The following is a 20,325-nucleotide window of genomic DNA, read 5'->3' as shown; positions in this document are numbered from 1 at the left end:
TACTAAGTCGCTTGTGTCCCTTTTTTAATAAATAAATTTCACAGGTTATTTTATTTATAAGTTGGGGTTTTTTTCTTTGTTTTTTCTTCCTGAAATCTCAAAATAACATATGGTATAATAAATAAGGAAAGAACATAGCTCTGAAAATTTGCCTCCTGACAGGGTGTTCTGTCTCTTAAACAGCCTAATATGTATTATTTCAGAAAGAGACGTAAGTTCTCCTTAAAGCTTTAAAGCCTGTGCTATTGCAGCACACAAATATACATATTTTTTCCCTCTGTCACTGAACTAGAGGTTGAAAATGTGAAAAACTAACTTTCCTAACAGCATGAAAGGAGTTGCCAACCTGCAGAACTGTTTTATTTCTGAATGTCTCAATATGTGTGTATGTGAGAGTTTATCTCTCTTTCTCTCCACTCATGAAAATACCATAATGGCAGTAAGTGGGGTATGAAATTAGACTACAGAACATTTGTTCCTAGCTGATACAAATTGGTAATATTTTTCATTGGTCAAAGAGTTTGGAATTGTTGGATTTCAACAAAATTGAAGGGAAGAAAAACAGGTAAAAATGCAGAAATATTTTGGGAACATTGCACCTAGTTTGAATGAGCTACAGATATGAAGGAAGCACATTCAAAATCAGACATTCTGATTAAAAAAACCCAAACATTTTCTATTTTGGGCTGAAAATGTACATGATTTCCTGTAGAAGTGACTTGTTTTTGTCTACCTGTGTCAGTCACTGATTTTTTCTCTCATTGACCTAACGTGAAAGTGGAAGTTTGTTAGGCCATGTCTTCAGTCATCTGGCGGACAACTTTTTCAGGATATTACTGTAGATATTTGACAAGTGTGATAGTTGTGTCCTGTGGTACAGCTTTTTGTGGTTAATATCTGGCTGTGGAAAAATGCTGTTGCCCTCCCTGAGTCAAATTGCACCTGCCCGTAACAAAAGGGCAGTCAGGATATTTCATGGATGTAATACATGTGGCAAAAGAACATGACCACTAGAGATGACCTTATATCAGCTTCTTGCTTTCAGTCTTCTCCAGCTTGAGGTTTTTAACCATCGCAGGGCTATCTAACCTGTTTCTTTCCTTGTCTTTGTCTTTCTAGGGGAGATGGAGGAGCTGGAAGCTCTATGGCTCACTGGCATTTGTCACAATGAAAAGAATGAGGTTATGAGCAGCCAGCTGGATATAGATAACATGGCAGGTGTCTTCTACATGCTGGGAGCAGCCATGGCCCTTAGTCTCATCACCTTCATCTGTGAACATCTCTTCTACTGGCAATTCCGCCACTGCTTCATGGGTGTATGCTCTGGCAAGCCCGGTGTGGTCTTCTCCATCAGCAGGGTGAGTGTCATTAGCTAGCAGGGAGAAACAGAGGCTTTATTCAGACAGTCCTAGGTACTGCAGATGGTGAAATCCACCACGACTGCCTAACACACAGGTGGCATGGAGTGGTGATCTGCAGGATAAAGGCTATCCTTAGCTAAAGTTAAGGTATTTTTTCACCCTTGATGTTGCAAAAGCATCTAATGTTTTTTTGTGACAACTCTGGTCTCTAATGGATTATGGTCATGGAAATGGAAATTTCACATGGAAATGAAAAGGTAGTATAGGGAGAAGTTAACTGTAACTGTCTGATCCTCCAATGTGAATTGTGAGAGGACAGATTTGGACAGTAAGTAAGTAATGGTGGATAGTATGATTAGAAATTCAGGAGCTTTTCATTGTCATCTATATTACAGCTTTTCGGCTGACCTTACGTTAACTAGAAGTGAGCTGCCTTTGACAGTCAGAAGTCCCTAACCAAAAGCCATGCCCTTAAATCATGTGGAGAGGGTGACCACATAAACTTAGCAATCGCTTTATGCAAATCAGCCTTAGGGTGTAGTATTTGCATTTAAAACAGATTCTAGTAATTTCTGAGTCATCTTTCTGCTATCAGTGTAGCTATCAGTGTGTAATTTGGAGCTTTTTTTTTTCTTCTTTCAAGCCACTGGTCCCTTCTCCTGATCCATTCTGAAGTGAGGTCAAATCTCAGCATTTTTGACCTCAGTGACCAGTGTAATAGAATTAACTTTGTGCAAGGAGTATATAATTGCTACATAACATATTGTTGAGGAGAAATGGCAAAGCTTTTGAATGCAGGGGGCACAGCATCCTTCCTGTAGTATTAGTTTCTAGCCTGGTTTAGTCTGGCGATGAGATGGGGATTGTGTTTGGTGACCCTTAGCTAACTACAAATTCTTTCATTCTGGGGTTGTCAGTTAGAACCATGCCAGGTTGGTGAAAAGTCTTGGAAAGCGTTAATCATCTGCTGGCTGCTCAGAAACCATGGTAACATGATGTGATGGTGCCCATTTCACAACTGACTTTAATCAGAAGGCACCATTTGGCAGACCAGGGAATAAATTAACCCCTTTCCTTCTCCTCCTAGGGACAGCCCTTGTAAACCATCGGTGTCATGGATGAAATGAGGTAGTGGTGAATGTGGAGGAATCAGGCACTTCTGCTGACTGATTTGAAGTTGAACAGAGTACTTTTGCTTTTAGCAACGTCAGTTTGGAGCGTGTTATCAGTGTTAAATTTAACAGAATGCAATTAAAAATTCTATTGTACCTCACTCATCCAGATGCAAAAGACCTAAATACCTATTTGACAGAACTGCTCTTTCTCTGTTTCCTTTGTTAATCTGTTCTGGTGATTAATGTAGCTAAGTTTATGACAAATGAAGCTGCTCCCTTGTAAAGATAGCTACTGTCTCATTGATTCACTGATGTCCAGATGAATTTCAAGGGCCAAACTAGACTCTTTTTCTCATCCACACCGAATAATTTGTCTTGATGTCTGTGTTCCCAAGGTATTATTGACCCCATTTGCAATTTCATGTTACACCTACTGGATTTGAGTAACTCTTACAGATGCAAGCAGGTATTCCTGCGTTCTACAGATATGACATGAAGCAAAGCAGACAAAGAAGAATGGAGGGGAAGGAAAAATGTGAGGGGCAAGAAAGAGGGGCAGAACAGCAAAAGTTGGTAGAGCAGGTCTTATTTAATTTGATTGGATTGTGCTTCAAGATGGAAGGCTGACAGGCCTTGCTGTCTTACAGGAGTATGCTGTTGATGCACAGGGTTTTTCCCAGCCCAAGTTCCCTTTTGTATAGTCATTGCAGGACAACTCATCTTTCTGCTTTCTCACATTTCAGGGTATTTACAGCTGCATCCATGGCGTGGCCATTGAGGAACGCCAGTCAGCAATGAACTCCCCCACAGCGACTATGAACAACACCCATTCCAACATCCTCCGCCTGCTTCGGACAGCCAAGAACATGGCCAACCTGTCAGGGGTCAATGGCTCACCGCAGAGTGCCCTGGACTTTATCCGCCGTGAGTCGTCAGTCTATGACATCTCTGAGCACCGCCGCAGCTTCACCCATTCGGACTGCAAGTCCTACAACAACCCCCCCTGCGAGGAGAACCTCTTTAGTGACTATATTAGTGAGGTGGAAAGGACCTTTGGGAACCTCCAGCTGAAGGACAGCAATGTGTATCAGGACCACTACCACCACCACCACCGCCCCCACAGCATTGGCAGCACCAGCTCCATCGACGGGCTTTATGACTGTGACAACCCACCCTTCAACGCCCAGTCGCGGTCCATTGGGAAGAAGCCCTTGGACCTGGGGTTACCCCCTGCCAAGCACAGCCAGCTGGGAGACCTTTACGGCAAGTTCTCCTTCAAGAGTGACCGCTACGGGGGCAGCGGGGCCCATGACGACTTGATCCGCTCAGATGTCTCTGACATTTCCACTCATACGGTCACCTATGGCAACATTGAGGGCAACGCAGCCAAGCGGCGGAAGCAGCAGTACAAAGACAGCCTGAAGAAGCGCCCAGCCTCTGCCAAGTCCCGCCGGGAGTTTGATGAGATAGAGCTGGCCTACCGCCGGCGCCCACCCCGCTCTCCCGACCACAAGCGCTACTTCAGGGACAAGGAAGGGCTACGAGACTTCTACCTGGACCAGTTTCGAGCCAAAGAGAACTCGCCACACTGGGAACACGTGGACCTAACGGATATCTACAAAGAGCGGGGAGATGAGTTTAAGCGTGACACAGGAGGAGGAGGGAGTGGGTCCTGCACCAACAGGGCCCACCACAAGCATGGCTCAGGCGAGTTTGGAGGAACCAATGAGCACAAACATGGAGGAGTTGTGAGTGGGGTCCCGGCACCGTGGGAGAAGAATCTGACCAACCTAGAGTGGGAGGATCGGTCTGGGTCTAATTTCTGCCGCAGTTGCCCTTCTAAGGTGCACAACTACACGCCATCGGTGGTGGGGCAGAATTCCACCCGCCAGGCTTGCATCCGCTGCGAGGCCTGTAAGAAAGCAGGCAACCTGTACGACATCAGTGAGGACAACTCACTCCAAGAGCTGGACCAGCCACCTGCCCCTGTGCCCGTGGCCACCAGTGCCACCTCCTCCTCCAAATACCCTCAGAGCCCTTCCAATTCTGCCTCCAAGGTACAGAAGAAGAACCGCAACAAGCTCCGTCGGCAGCACTCCTATGACACCTTTGTGGACCTGCAGAAGGATGACTCAGCCCTGGCACCCCGCAGCGTCAGCCTCAAGGACAAGGGCCGCTTTTTGGAGGGGAGCCCCTACGCCCACATGTTTGAGATGCCAGCCAGTGAGACCACCTTTGCCAACAACAAGTCCTCAGTGCCCGCCACCAGCTACCACCACCACAACAACCCCGGCAGCAGCGGGGGCTACATGCTCAGCAAGTCGCTCTACCCCGACCGGGTCACCCAAAACCCTTTCATCCCCACTTTTGGGGATGACCAATGCTTGCTCCACGGCAGCAAATCTTATTTCTTCAGGCAGCCTGTGGTGGCAGGAGGGCCCAAAGCTAGGCCAGACTTCCGAGCCATTGTCACCACCAACAAGCCGGTGGTCTCAGCCCTTCATGGGGCTGTGCCAGCCCGTTTCCAGAAGGACATCTGTATAGGGAACCAGTCCAACCCCTGTGTGCCTAACAACAAAAACCCCAGGGCTTTCAATGGCTCCAGCAACGGGCATGTTTATGAGAAACTCTCCAGTATTGAGTCTGATGTTTGAGTGAGGGGAAGAGCACGGGGAGGGACTGGGGGTGTATGTGGAGCATGGGAGGGTGGGGTGGGATCAATCCCATCAGCTACTCTTCTAGGTCATTCTTAGTTTGTGGGATACAGGAGTTCTGAGTAGTGCAGCACTGGTGACAAGTGCCACCTCTTTGGTTTCCCCACTTCCTCCTCCTCCTTCCCATCCCTTCCCTTTTATCTCTTTTCCCATGTTCTTGCTCCTCCCATTCTCCTCCATTCCTGGCCATTGCACTTTACAGTGACGTTGGAGTTGGATATCCTTGCTCATGACTTCAGAAAGTGGAGAAAAAGGCAGGGAAGGGGTAGGCTGAGGGAGAGCGGCAGTGACTCTAGTGTATCAGTTTTGCTGGCTCTCAGGCAAAGAAAGGTACGTACATACACGCCTGTGTGTGTGGCACGAGGAGACAGAAGCAGTGTAATGGACATGCAGGAAAATATGCTTGCTCAGGCAACTCTTCCTTAAACTGCCTAGAAGAGAGTAGTGTTTGAAGACATGAAGAAAGTGAAGGGAGAATAATGCGACTAACTTGATGATGCACTTATATGTTAGCTATACTGAGGTTCTCATTACATTATTTTGTGAAGACTATGGGGGTTTAGGGCTGAAATATATATATATTTGCGTATATGCTGAGAAATTTTATGCTAAAAATTTGAATTGTCTGCTGGGGGGGGTATGTGGGGAGGGAGAGAAGGCTTGTCTGCAGGATGGCAGTTAGAGCCATTGAATCTCTGGCAGACCAGTGGGAGAGATGGAAAGGAAGTGGGGTCTGAGTTTGGGAAAGTAACCCTGGAGTCAGGGAGCTGCTGGGATCTCTCACAGAGGATGCTGGTTTGCACTGGTGAGAGGAGTTTGAGGAAAGGGGCACAGGGTTGGCTCATTAGCTGTGAGTTGCTCACTAGTTGAGACATACTTCAAGGGTGGGAGCAGTGTATAGCGTGGGTTAGCCTATACGCGAGTATATACGATAACTTTATACTTGAAATGTCTGTGGAGAAAGCAAAATAAATTCACGATCCTATAAGGTGTCTGGGTAACAAACACAGTGGAACAGAGCTTAAGAGTAGGGAAAGGTGGGGAGTTTTGTCACTGTCACTTCAGGGGACACCAAGCTTGTTTTGGCATGTCCTTTCAGCAAGGAGGGCAGAGAAAAAGGGTTTTCATTCTGCCCTCCCTACCCTTGCTAGCAGGTCTAAATAAAAACACTAGGGTGACCTCTGCAATGCTGGCATGGTGCTGGAGAGGAAGAAAAATGCCATGAAGCAGTGCGTGTGATGGTGATGGTGCTGGTGGACTGTTTCAATGCCTCCTTGCACATGTGGAAATGGGAGGAGGGTGTGTGCACCCGTGGGAAATACATATGTATATTTACTACTGAATGTACAGGGGAAGTACACGGCTTGTCTTCCTGTGAAGGGGTGTGCTTGAATAAATGCCAGAGAGCACAGAAACTTGTGCTGAGGGATGAAGACAAGATGTGCAAGGCTGAGATGCGTGTGTACGTACATGTGCGTGTGCCTCTGTGTATGAGAGAGAGATACTAGCACAGGTACAAAGCTGGAATAGCCTAGGGTTTCCCATCCCTGCAGTTGTAGTGACAGCTTTCCTGGTGCACCTAGTATCAATAAGAGAGTTTTTTTCTTTCCATTGTATCATTTTAGATGCAAGTTAAACTACAGGAAAGGGAGCAATGGTAGGAGTGAGAAGGTGAACTCCCCTTCTTCTTTCTCCTGAGGTGGGGGTATGGACCGACCTCTCCTGTCCTGAGAGATACCGGCTAAATCTCTCCTGCTTATCCTGGATCTGCCCCAGTGTTTTGATGACCGTGGCTTGCCAGGCGAAGGGTTGAGAGAGCCCTGTGCTGAGGGCATGGGGACACTGCTGTGACTGACTCTGAAATGAGATGGTAGCCCTGTCTTTGTGAGCCACATTTCTTGGAGCTGAAAGCCACCTCTCTCACTTTCCTCACCGCACCCTTGTTGATTTTATCTTATCTTTCTCTTTTTAAGCCAACAAAAGGCCTTTTATTTCTTTACCTATTTATTTTACTTATTTTTTAGAGCTGGGGTGGGGGGAGGGTGGGACTTGCCTGTAAAGTCAAAGAGTGTGAAGAGAGGGTGGGCAGGGTTGGTGCGGGGAATATTTTCTTATATTTCACTGAGGAAATTAAGGAGGGAAGAGGGGGAGAGTCTTTATAATGCCACCCCTTAGTCTTCAGGGTAAGGGAAGTTCTTACTCTTTCCCTCTTCTTTCATTACAAGGACAAAAAGGAAAAGAAAAATGAAAAAAAAAAAAAAAGAAAGAAACAAACAGAAAAAAAAAAAAAGAAACCAAACAAATTAACAGAGCGATCTGCAATCCAGAACACACAGCAGCCTGTCAGAGCCCTCTGACAGCAGCCACCAAGAAGGCGTTCCTTTCATTTGTAAATATTTCTTTTTTATTGCGTTTTTGTATAAATTGGTGTTTCTCTTCTCGTGAATATTCAGGTCGTGGGGTGGGAGGGAGGGGAAGTTTGTTTCCGTTCTGTTTGTTTTCTACGACTTTTCAGGCTGCATTTTTGGAAGCGGTTTACGCGGGTCGAGGCCGTATGAATGAGGAAAAAGAGAGAGAGAGAGAGAGAGAAACCCATGTGTGTTGTGGTTCCCCTGAGGCCCCCTGTATTGCTCTGTCACCTTTATCTTCATGAATGGAAGACGCCGGAACGTCACTTCAAGCCTTGCCAGCAGGGTTTCATGTTTTGATGGGAACACCCCCAATTCCTTTTTGCATATAAACTCTCTGTACCAGCATCTCTCTGTGGAGTTTGGGCCTCAAGACACTACGCTGTCTTGATAGTGGTGGGGTGAACCATCAAGCTGGCCGCTCAGGTTGGACCATCACTTTGACATTAAGAGACTTCTCCGATGCTACTTCAGTTTAGAAATCTTGGACCTGGGAAAGCTTGTGATAATTTCTGGTATTTCCTAAGGGCTTGGGGGGGAGCTTGACAGCTGGCAAGGGCAGCTAATCTCTTTGGCGGTTATCTCGGTACTTTTCTGTCCCTCCCCACCTGGAACGAGGAAACCTGGAGGGTGGCTCTGCAGGGAAATTAAGCCGAAAACAAACCAAAAAGAAGTTAATGGAACTTTTTTCAAATCTCTTCTTAAAGGTTCTGATTTTTGTGTTCCGGGGTGAAAGTTGGTTCGTATTCTCTCCAAACTGGTCTGTCCCTTGTTCCACTGGTTGGCAAATGATAGTTTGCCAAAATCATTATCTAGTGTTGATACCGTTGTAGCACTGTTAACACTCCGAGTGCTCTGCAAATATTAACTGTGCCACAAACCACTCGAATGCTCTAGGGCAACCAGAAAAGAAGAACTGGAAATTCTGGACTGAGCCACTGGTCTAACAACAGGAGCCTGGTATTTTGCCTTCTCCCATAATAGATTAGGCCACGTGTCCATCAGGTTAATCCTTTCTCCTATAAGCGATCTTTTCTGGTTGCTTTGTTTATTTTAGTTCTGACAGGTCAACAAGTTTTGGGGCAGAGATGAAGGGAAAGGGGTGGGAGGGGGGAGGGTATAATTCATAATCCAGAAAATAAATGGATGATGTTATTAAACTCTGATTATATATTTAGAATTTTAGATTTGGTGTATTTTCATTCTAAGTATTCAAGTGAATCAATCAGGTAATATTAGCAGCAGCTGTTGTCCATACTAGAAAATCACCCATGTGCTGTTTATTACCTGTCTAGAATTACCTGGGATTTCATACCAGAGCCTGACAAAACTCCACATCCCCTACCTTGCCATTTCTCTCTCTCTCTCCTGCAGAAACACCAGTATTTTCTGGGGCAGTGGCTAGGAACAATTCCCCTCTCTGAAAGTTTCTGCATACAAGAATACTGAAAAGAAACCATTGTGTCCTCTACAGTTCGGTGACCTCTACCGTATATTTGCAGCCAGCCTCCTGGGAAAGATTAGGCAACTTTGGCAATGTTTCTGACATTTACCTCCTCACTGTAGCCCCAGGCGTGGATCTCTGAGAGGTATTTTCATGAGCCATGTTCTTCTGAAGTGATGCTGTAGTGTTCGTACTCACCTGAAGGAGGATGTGTATGAAGGAGACGGAGGAGATATTCAAAAAATACCAGAAATGTGCCATGCACAGCGAAAAGCAGCTGGCAGGTAGAACTTGCAGTCGTGGATCTCCACATCATAAACCTTCTTGGAGTAGTCACACCAGCTTTTTACAGCAGAGCAACACAATGCAGGCTGGTGTAGTAGTTCTCTGTCTCCCATCACCCTCCCAGTGAGAACAATTTCAGAACTTGCCATGTCATATCATAAGTAGGAATGAAAAGCTGCAGTCAGGACTTGTCAGTTGAGACAATGAAGCACATCGGCCCCAACTCCTCAGCAAAACCCCATTCTGTTCTCTCTGAAATCCAGCATGCGTCGTCAGAAATCTCCAGGCAAGAACCCCAATTGGTTCAAAATGCTCAGCAATATGCAAGTTTGAACTTTTCCCATACTGATATTTCAATTTCCAGTGCACGGAAGGGAGGAAGGTTCCTTTGTAAAGTCCTAAAGGATCTGGTGAAGGAGTTAAGAGTTGTCAGGATGGGCCTCTTTGCTTCAGGCTTCTTTTGCAATGCATGCTGACATTGAGCATCCTCACTCCAAGAAGACACTAGCATCCATCTTGAATAAAGCCCTTTTGTACTTTCAAATCAGGGTTGTTTCTCACAGCAACATTGCCAGCAAAAGAGAGAGGGGGAGACAGAGAATGAATGTGATGGTGGTGACAGGTTAGCGTGATCAGAGATACCTCAGGGATCTTCATAGGCAAGTCTTTGCTTTAGAGCTTTCTATCAAATGTGGCATATCCTCCCACCTCCATTGCTTATCAACAGATGGAAGCAAGACTGGGAACATAGCCAACGATCAGACTTAGGCCTTTCACACATCCTCCACTTCAGTCAAGCAACCTTTGATGAGCCCTTCCCATGGAGAAGGGTGGGAGGTTGCACTTCCCCACATATTTAAGTTTGCCAAAAAGAAAAGAAAAAGGAGAGGGGATAAAAATGAGGTGTGTTGATGAAAGGACTTCGTGCTGACTCTCTGCACCATCGCTTTAAGGAATAGCACTTCACTCTTCTTGTTCAATCCACGCTGGCAAAGGGTAGGGTCCAATTATGCTGCCTCTCCATGGCATATGCCTGGCTCACCACAAGAGACCCTGGGAGCCGTGTGCAACAAAGAAACTGGGTTGATGGCAACAAATGGGGACAGACACCAAGCCACGATCCCCATCTGCACCCACTCTTCCCCATAAGTGCTTCCCTGCTGCTGAACACACCTGGCGTGTCCACCTGGAACACACCTACCATGCTGCTGGATGCCGCAGGGCACATTGAGATAGTAACTAGTGGGACCCGATTGTTGTCCCCACAAGGGCTTATTTTCAATTTGCAGCCAAATAGATTTCCAAGCCATAGACCCTCGCTGCATTCACCCACCTACACTTCCCTGTGGTTCCCTTCCTCTTTCCTCCCTCCAAGGCATACTGGGGCGCTGACTGTCTCACTGGCAATATGAGTAATATTGCTTCATCTTCATCACAGGCTCTCTGGACCTCCCTGGGGCTGACTGCAGACAGACTTGGGTGTCTGCCATTAGAACGGCAACAATGGAAACAACAAAAACCATTTTGCAATTGGCTTTGAGTTCTTTCTTCATCTCTTGAACATTCCCAAATTCCTCTCCTAGCCATGCCATTTGAGTGAATTCTGGCACCCTTCTGTCATTGCTGACAACAAAACTGACATAACATGAATCTGCTTGTGTATAGAAAAAGGCAGTGAAACCTCACCACAGAGAACAGCACTCATATCTGCCGATGCCAAGGGTACAGTTCCCTGAGTGCTGAGGTAAAGGAGGATCTCTGTGATGTGTTAGTAGTTACAGATCTCTTAACCTGCTGGCCTTCTGCCACTAAAGGTTCACAGCAAGCACGGGTACACACTTCAACAGGTCAGAAAAAAATTCCAGCTGTGGACAGGGGTTCCTCTGGGCACGCACACACATACGAGACATACAGGGGAAGTCAAACATACGTGAACAAACTTGGCACAGCAGGAAGCTGTGAGGCTTGTGTGCCTCTATGCACGTGCACACACACAGACACACACGGTACATTACAGTATGCTTAATGACTGTCTCACAATGCATTTTTGCCAAGTAGGAACAACATGACCTTTCCTAATGTTCTGCTGGTAGTTACTTAATTCACGTACTCACTTTGTGACTTTTACATCATCTGCTTTCTTGATTGCAGCATTACTGTGTAAATATGTGTGTATATATGTACAGAAACTAACTCAAGCAACTATATTCAGGTTGGGAAAAGGGTGGGTTTTCTATCTGTACAGTATTTCCTTATTAAATAATGGCATGGGGGTGGGTTGGGAAAGTTAACTTCTAAATTGTGGTTTTATTGGTCTGTGGTGTTTGAAGTTGTTTCAGTGGTTGCTTTTGCTGGTTCGGAAAGTTTATCTGGATGTTATTTGTGTGTGCCAAGAAGGGTCCCCAGACAGGGGAGGTTTGGGATTGGTGACGGGTGGTGGGTAGCAGAGGGTGTTAATAATTTCCTGTAATAAAAGCCGTGTTGATTGCTAGGGACTGTTTGTGTGAGGCACAGGGCTGTTTCCTCCTCTGTGTGCTTTGCTCTTCGATTACTTTCTCTTTCCTGGTCCCCACTGTCTTCTCCCTGGGACATCATCAGAGTAACATTTGTTACTGTGGATTACAGGGATCTCTCTGCGGGCCTTCATCTTCTGACCAGTTCTTCCATCTCTCTCTTTTTGTGGCCTTCCCACTACCAGTGAGAGGGGAAGCAGTGTGGTCTCAGACCCTCTGTGCCATTCTTGCCCACTTTGCTTCCTCTCCTTTAGACCCTGTATGTTCCTCTAAGCAGAATGTCATTTGCAGGTGTTTTGATCTCTCCAGCAGTTTACTGCCTCATCTTCCTGGCCTCTTATCTACTTACTTGCCATCTTGCTTACACTGATTCTTCAATTTAATTTCTATGCCTCTTCCCTCAAAACAACTTATGCTGGCTCTTTGCTCTCTCTGCTCTTCTTATCACCGTCTTGTTGCTCTGTTGTCTTCATTGGACTGTGCAATGCTGTGCAGGAGATGAGTGAAGGGCAGGCCTCTCCTTCTCTCCAGGCAAATTCTAGCCCTCACCAGATGTTTTAGAAGATATTTGATAACTACTTTTGACTTCTCTGTCACTCTCACTGAGGTGGTATTCTGCTTGTGCCCACTCACAAAATAAGAATTGATCAGTCTGGTGAATTAGCCAGTGCAAGGAAGCAGCAGGATTGCTGTTTTCTGAGAAAGGCAAGACAAATGACATAATTTCTGTCCTTGAGGGCTGACTAGTGAATTTAGAGCAGGGGCAGATACAGTTTTTTATCCGCTTCATGTTGACCCCCATCAGGGTCAGTAGAGTTTGTTTGCTTTTTCTCTATGTGGAAAAAGCAAGGCTGCTGGTGAGAAGTATGCTATCTTTTAGAAGCACAGGGCTATCTTCCCTTACTGCCTAGAGTCATTGGCTTGTAAACATCTACGGGGTGTTCTGCTGTTGCAGACCTGGGAATGGATGTCTTGTAGTATTTGGTCCCTTTCTGTCTGACAAATCAGTATAAGCTGGTGCTTGGCACTAACTGCTTAGGGTTTGTGGTCTAGTGTCATATCAGTAAGGAAGGAGAGTGACAGGGTGTGACATGGTGAATAAGCAGTCAGAGCCACTGTAAAACTGGTAGAGACACCAAGACACCTCTGTCCTTACCTTTATGACAGCTTGCATTGTTCCTTAATGAACGTGCATCAACCCACCATAATCCACAGCCACGGCCCTGGCTGCTCATCCCTGAAGACACCTAAGTCTGCTGGTCACAGTCTGAGAAAAGCCGGTTGGCCTCTCAATGTGTGTGTGTTGCCATGTGCCACAGTCTCTCTCAGGGTTTGAGTGGTACTATATGAAAGTGTATGGGCAGCACAGGGAGCAATGGAAGAGGTCAGCATGACCAAAGGTTATCCAGAACAGCAGTTTTCTCCCAGCTGCAGCTATCTTTCACTCAACCTGCTATTGCATCCCTGATTTCTGGATAGGAGAAGCCACTACAGCCACACAGGAATGGAGCTCTGCTAAAAGGTGTTGCGAGCAGGGTAGACATCCCTTTCATGTACCCTTGCTGTGACCTTAGCATGGCAGTCCCAGCATGGTGCACAGTGGCTTGTGAACTTGTAAATACATGGCTGCAAATACCTGTCAGTCTGAGAGGAAATGTATGTATGTTTGTGCATTTGAGAGACTCCTGGCAGAATTCTATACATAAGTGAAGTTGGAAAGTGCTGGTCCATTTGGTGCTACCCAAAGGGATATGGGCAGGCATCCCCTTGGGAGTACATTACACAGATTAGATTTTGGACAAAATAGTGTGTTACTTTTCTAAGCATCACCAGGCTCCTTGCCGTGTTTCCTTTGATTATTCAATGTGCCATAAGCATGACATTCTAGCAACATTTGCAGGGCATCCAGAGAGAATGTATCTATCACATAAGACTTCTACCTAGGCCTATGGGCATTGGCTGCTAAGTCCCGTGTCATCTGGAGAAGGATTACACCTGACCTTGAACAGGCAAAAATCAGAGAAAAGGATAAGTTTTGTGCTTTCTCCTTTTGCTTTTCTTCCAGGCTTTGGAATCAGGTCCATTGACACAGTCAGCTAAACTCCTGTGGAATTCAAGATTATGGAACAGCTACTTAGGGGTTTAGATGCCTAGAATGCCTTTTGTGGATTCTCTTGCTTGTGTGGGCCTCTTCCTGCAATGCATTTCTCCAAGATTCATCTCCCAGGAACTCACAGTGCTTGGGACATAGCTTAGAGGGGGTTTCCTCTGCTTGGGATCACCATGTGTATGTTGCATGCCTGTTGCTACTTGTCTGTATTTCTTGCACGTGTCTACTTGTGGGGGCAGGGGTGGGTTCATATTGGTATGTGTATTTATGCAGCCTGCACACATTTGTATGTGGTGCCACAGTCTGTATGTGTGCTTAGGTGTTTGTACGCATGTGTTGGAGCTGAGAGAAAAGTGTTGGAAGCCGTATGCTGCTAAAGCCAGGTGAGGAGTACTCATAGGTACTTTGGCAACCCTCTTGTTGCACATGTTTACCTGGTTGACCCTGGTATGGCTGCTTTGGTTGGACTCTGGAGGACCAGCTCTGAATCAGTGGCAAGGCTGGGACACAGAGTCCTCCTGGAGGTGGTTTGAATACAGCACCAGAAACCCATTTCATGCTTTCGTTCACTTCTGTGCTGAATCTGCTGTGCCACATTCTCAAACCGTTGTGCCACGCTCGTTGCCTATTTTGGCCTTAACTGGTAGGTGGAGCAGAAAGACAATCATGCAATGACTGGTAAGGTCTGTTGAGAAAGATCTGGTCGGTCTGTCCTGTGACTGAAACAAGAGACTCCTTTGCTATGACCTGCTGGGAGGGCCCTACAGTGCCAATCAGCACAGCACTTTAACTGGCCAAACTGCTGAACAAGAAACTGATGTTCTCTGTCAGCAGCCAGAAAAGACAATCAGGACCTGATGAAGAGATGCCATGACAAGTCAGCTGAGGAAGGAGCAACACTTGAGGGCTTAGGGCCCTCATTATCTATTTTATCTTGAGTCTGCTTAACCAGCCTTTCAGCGCTGGTGTCACTGGGCTCCTTTGATGTTTTCATTTATATATATAAAATGTAACAAAATAATCTGTGGCCTCCAGTGACTCCTTCTATCAGACCACATCCATCCACCTTCTCTGCTTTCTTCCATGTTCAGCTGCTCTTTCCTCTCCATCAGATTATATCCTGTGCTCTGCCAGGCTTGTCTTTTATGGAAAAGAAGACAAACGTGTGTGAGTGTGTGTACACATATGTGTGTGTATTTTAAGTATTATTACTATTATCGACGTGCTATACACCTAAAAGCTCCTAGCAAGCTGGAGCCTTCAAGAGGTGCTGTAGGAAATGACCTTCCACTAGAAAGTTGTTAGTGTGGAGGTTAGCAGAGAAAGCTGCTAGCTTTTGAGGCTTCTTTGCCTGTCTGGTTGCTTTTCTTATCTTTGGAGCAGGCTCTCTCTCACATGTGGTCAGAAATTCAGCAAACTGCTCTTTTTAGCTTTGCATTTTCAAAATTTCTAACATGGGGGAAAAAACGTTTGTTGATCAGCTGTTAATTTCTTTTGTATGTTTGTTTGTTTGTTTGTTCACACAATCCTTTTAGTGGGAGCAGGGAGGTGTTTTCAGCAATACAAATTTCCGAGACCTCAGTTCTGTGCAGTTATTGTTTGTATGGTTCAGCTGTGTTTGGAGTCTTTCCTTTGTGTGTGTTTCTCCTGAATGGCAGAGCTACCTTGAAATGTCTCTTTGCCAGTGACAAAAGTACCATCTGTAACTGGCGGTGAGGCTAGTATATAGAGGAGGCAGCAGCCTTTTGGGAAGTAGCTTTTCACTGACTTCCCTGTGGAGTCACAGAAGGCAAACTATTTAACCAGGTGGGTTTTGGGGTTTGTTGGTTTGTTTTTTTGTTGGTACTCCCTGTCTTTTCCTTCCTTTTTCTTTTCTTTTTCTCTTTTTTCCCTTAAAAATATAATGTTTCTCCAGCAATCTTTGGCCATTGCCCCAAAGACTACTGTGAGGCGTGTAGCAGGCAGAGAGGGTGTCTGACCCCCAGGTCCTGCCTTTTTAAAGCCATGCAGGATCGCCCGGATGAGGAGGGAGAAAGGCCGGTTTTGGCAGTTTCCCAGCCATTCCTGGGATAAAGCTGCTTATCTGTGTGGCTGCTGAGCGGCTTGACCCAAAGGGAACAAGCATCCACAGGAGATCAGCCTCTGGCTTGTATGGGTCATGGGTCAGGCTGGAAGATAGGGAGGGGAAGATGGCTCGCTGACCGCTGCACAGCTCTTCTCATGCTGGGGCAGGAGCAGGGTACGAAGGTCTGCAAAAAGGACAAATAAATGACCCTAAACAGGCGAGTGGGTTTCAGTCTTGCCTGTCTTGAGCTATTTTCAAGTGGGTAGGGCTGACCCTTGACTTGGGAACATCATTCAAGGCTGAGCACTCTCACAGATCATGAAGTAGTGGGTTAAGGGTGGTACATGGGTATCTGGCCAGCTTTTGATGTCATGACACTTAAGGGAAAGCATAGCACCTTTGGCACCTTCATTCTTTGGCGCTTGAAAGTGGCTGAAAGCAGTAGTGGAGGACTGTCATGTCTAATAGGGTTGGGGCAGCTAACGTCTCTAGAGCTGGCACAGGTCAGCTTCAGCTGTATTTGCTTTCTAACTAATGTACATTTACTTTGGAGAGCACGTTTGGTGATCACAGTCTACCAACCAAAAGAAAACTAAATACTCACCTCTAGTGTAAGTCTCTTACTGCCCAACACTGCTACCTCCTCTTCTCTTGAGCTGTTGGTATCTTATGGTAACCTGGCCACCCAGCAGGCTGTTGCACACAGCAAATATATCCAGTCCACTTCTGAGACCATCTTTGCCTAAATTTTGCCGCCTCCTCATCCCCTTTATGTATGCACGTACATGTGAGTGCGCACACACACACCCACACGTGCCCACCTCCAGCCACTCCACTGGTGAAAATCAGAGCCACAGAGACATGAGGACATGAGTGCCAAATGAGTTTTTATTTCTAAAGTAAGTGATAGAAATCGTTTGTTCTTTTTCTTTTTTTTCCTTTTTTTTTTTTACATATGCAAATGTAAAAGGGAACCGACAGTGAATTGGTGGTGGCGAGAGGAAATGGGATGTTTTGTAACCCTAGCTGCAGTACAAAAAAAAAAAAAAAAAAAGGAAATAAAAATACATTAAAAATATTTAAAAAACACAAAAAGAAAAAAAAACAACTTGAACTATTTTGGAAATATTGTGAATAATTTTTTGATATAAAAAATAATTTTTATGTAGCATGAAAACCACCAAAATAAAATGATCAAGAATAAATTTTGTGCAGAGGGTGTTTTTGTTTAGTTTTAGAGGGAAAAAAAGGAAGACAGAAACGGTGAAGTATGAGAGAAGGATGCTACTGCCATAGCTTTTACTGTGAGGTACACAATACATGCTGTTTTTTCTTCAATCTTGGTAACTGGAGTCTTGTGATTATGTAAAAAAAAAAAAAAAAAAAAGGAAAAAACCTAACTAATTTTATATGAAAAGATAGATACTTTTTAGTGAGAGGTGTCCCTGTCCATGGCAGGGGGGTTGGAACTAGATAATCTTGAGGTCCTTTCCAGCCTTAACCATTCTATGATTCTATGATCTCTGATTGCTGTGGAGAAAACCTTGAAATTCAGAACTGAATGAATCCAAAAGATTCAAAAACAAAAGGCAAATTGGAAATGACCATGAATAGCTTTTGAGTGTTAACAGTTATCATGAATTTTTTCCATTTCATTTATGATTTTGGGGTAGTTGAGGTTGAACTTGAGGTACTGGGGAGGCAGGTGTGAAAGAAGCAAAGCATTTCTTAACGTTAGCCCTTTCTTAAGGGATAACAAAGTTCTGGGCTTTGTTATGTGAGGCACAGGAGTTAAACCACATGTCTCTCCACATTTCCTCCCGAGTAAAGGAACAAGGTAGTGTCCTTTTACTTGATATATTGACACCCAATCTTCAATCCTTGAAAAAATCCCAAACCCTTAAAAAATTACAGGTTTCTTAAAAGAAGTTCCAATTCCAGACAAACCAGTTCGTCATCTCAGCACTCCAGTCCCTCTTAGAAATTGCATTGGTGGTTCTTGTCTCCCCTGAAGGAAGTGGGGTGTCAGTGCTCTTTGTCTCCTTTGGGGACTCTGATGCTAGATGCTGGAGAATTAAATCGTCTTTGAGGCGGTGGTTATACCTATCTCATTTTGCTGTGGATGAAAGTGTTTCACCTTTGAATTGTCAGAGGACGGGAGATGCTGGTTTCCGGACTGTCAGCTGGTAGGTGGCTCTGTCTGTTCTGTTTTGAAAATGCAACCTGTGAATGAATCAGACCTCCTGCATATGAATTTCGTATTCCCTTCCTCATACTCTCATCTTCCATGGAATCATTAAAACACTGGCCCATCAGCCAGCAGGGAACCTTCTCTGATGCTCCTGTCCTTGCTAAGTGTCTTCTATATCGTAGGCTGAAAGTGGGGAGGCACACCATGTAGCTTAAAATGTGGGTTCAGCCCTGGCCAAAAAGAAAGGAAATCAGTAAAGACTCAATATCAGCCTCAACTACTTCTCTGGCAGTGTGCAGAGGAAGAATCCTGAGTCAGAGTCTTGTCTTCTGCTCATGTCAAGGCAGATTTGGATGGAGTGGACAAGGAGAACCTGGAGGCAGCAGTGGTGTAAACCAACTTGATTGGTGGGTTCTTGAATTCTGAGCACCAGACACAGGTGTGAAAAAGGATCCATGGAAATATTACCTCTTGGTGAAGGAAAGAGAAGGAGAGTCCTTTTAGCATAAAAGAAACCAACTGATGAAATAACTTTTTGGCTTATTTAGGTCTGAGTTAACCTGTGTCTGCCCATTGCCAGTCCCTACTCCATGCAGTATATATAGTTTTGCTTTTTGATTCCTACAAAATAAAAAGAAATAAGAGAGCGACTTTCCTCTGTCTTGTGAAGCTTTTATCATTAGTTACAGATCTAGTGTTTCCCTCCAGTGAGTGTCTGGCTATTTACCCTTTTTCCTACTTGTTCTCTTTGCTAGTCACATTTTCTCATCATCAAATCTTGCCAGGAAGATTGTCTCACTGCGAGGAACAGTACGCCTCTGTGGGCTCCTGTCCTTGCATGTTAAGAAAAGGGGCCCTTGCTCCCTTAGGGAAAGAAGCCGGCACTGTTCTATGTCCTTCAATGAACCATGAGGACTGAGAAGTCATTACACACAGCTTATGGTTATTCCTTACCTTGCTTTTGTCCAGTGACTTGGATATTCCAGTTGCCTTCCTTAGAAAGAACATCATAGTGTGTTGCATCTGTGACCATTGTGGACTAGCTCTGCATTTCAGGAGCTGGCATTTAATCTCTTGAAGACAAGAAGGAGAATCACAAGGAACCTTTTATCTTTAGCCTGGATTAACACCCTGTGACTGGTGCTCTAGCAGCAGACTCCTATTTATATGTAACCCCTTAGCAGAGTCAGGGATGAAGGCAATAGCAACAGGAAAGGGTAGGAAAAGTGGAATCAGGGAGAGGGTGATGTGTGGGTGACCATGTAATGTTGTGCTCGTGTGTGGTGTGTGCTCATCAGCTTGAGAATGTGGCATGCAGTGAGAGCATCACTGTAACTTTATGACTCCAGGTCTTCTTGCTCCTCCATCTGAGAGGTGGTCTTTCTTTTTTCTTCCCTGAGCAGCAGGACACCCCATGGAGGACGTGGGGCAAGGGACAGGGCAAGGGTCTGAGCACCTTCAGGTGCAGTGTTAGTGCTCAAAGTGATAAAGGAAGTCACAATGAAAACCTCAGCTCTAGGGGCTTTGCCTTTCTTCAGGAAATGTCTGAGAGGAATGAGTGTAGTGGTGAAGAACAGATAACTTAGCCACACAGAGTGTTAGGATGAGTTAAAACATGGACTGGAAATATGGATCTGGGTGGAATGCATTTTGAAAGCAGCTCCCTGGAAATGGAGGGATACAGCTAAAGCAGAAACTTGGCAAATTCCCTGAAAATTTAGAATTCCAAGTATAATGTCTCACTCGAGCTGGGGCTTTGGTCATGTGTTATGCTAGCTGGAAGTTCAGCCAGGTGCCATTCTACTACTCCAACCTCCATGCTTCCCTTTTCTTCTCTGGAGTGAGACTCTCTTCCCTTAGAGCCAAAGTGCTTAATGTTGAAGTAGAACAGCTTGCATTTTGCCCACCTTGTCTCTGCACCTCACTGCTCAGATCTCAGGTCTTTCAAAGGAGACATTCAACCAGGCCAGAGGGAGGGCAGAAGTTCTTCCAGTACAGGTATACAACAAGTGCAGGAGCCAGGAGGTTTTGAGCACACAATCCCTAGAGGATCTCCTTGAAACACCTCTGTGTCTTTGTCAGTGTGTGTGCTTCTCATTTTGTTTCCCCTCATAGGTGA

At 45.4% G+C, this 20,325-nt stretch overlaps 1 protein-coding gene across 1 annotated transcript in view; it reads left to right on the top strand.

The window, feature by feature from the left end:
* LOC136013054 (glutamate receptor ionotropic, NMDA 2B) overlaps positions 1-5,130 on the top strand; it is a 41,083-nt gene extending 35,953 nt beyond the window's left edge. Inside the window, exons 10-11 of the mRNA XM_065676321.1 lie at positions 1,120-1,358; positions 3,220-5,130. Of these exons, the coding sequence (XP_065532393.1) occupies positions 1,120-1,358; positions 3,220-5,130 (2,150 nt within the window). The remainder of the gene's footprint in view (positions 1-1,119; positions 1,359-3,219) is intronic.
* The last annotated feature ends 15,195 nt before the right edge of the window (positions 5,131-20,325 follow it).

Source organism: Lathamus discolor, chromosome 1, assembly GCF_037157495.1.
Source record: "Lathamus discolor isolate bLatDis1 chromosome 1, bLatDis1.hap1, whole genome shotgun sequence".
Lineage (NCBI taxonomy): Eukaryota > Metazoa > Chordata > Aves > Psittaciformes > Psittacidae > Lathamus > Lathamus discolor.
Note: the sequence above shows the minus strand (reverse complement) of the source record. Positions and strands in the feature narration are given on the sequence as shown.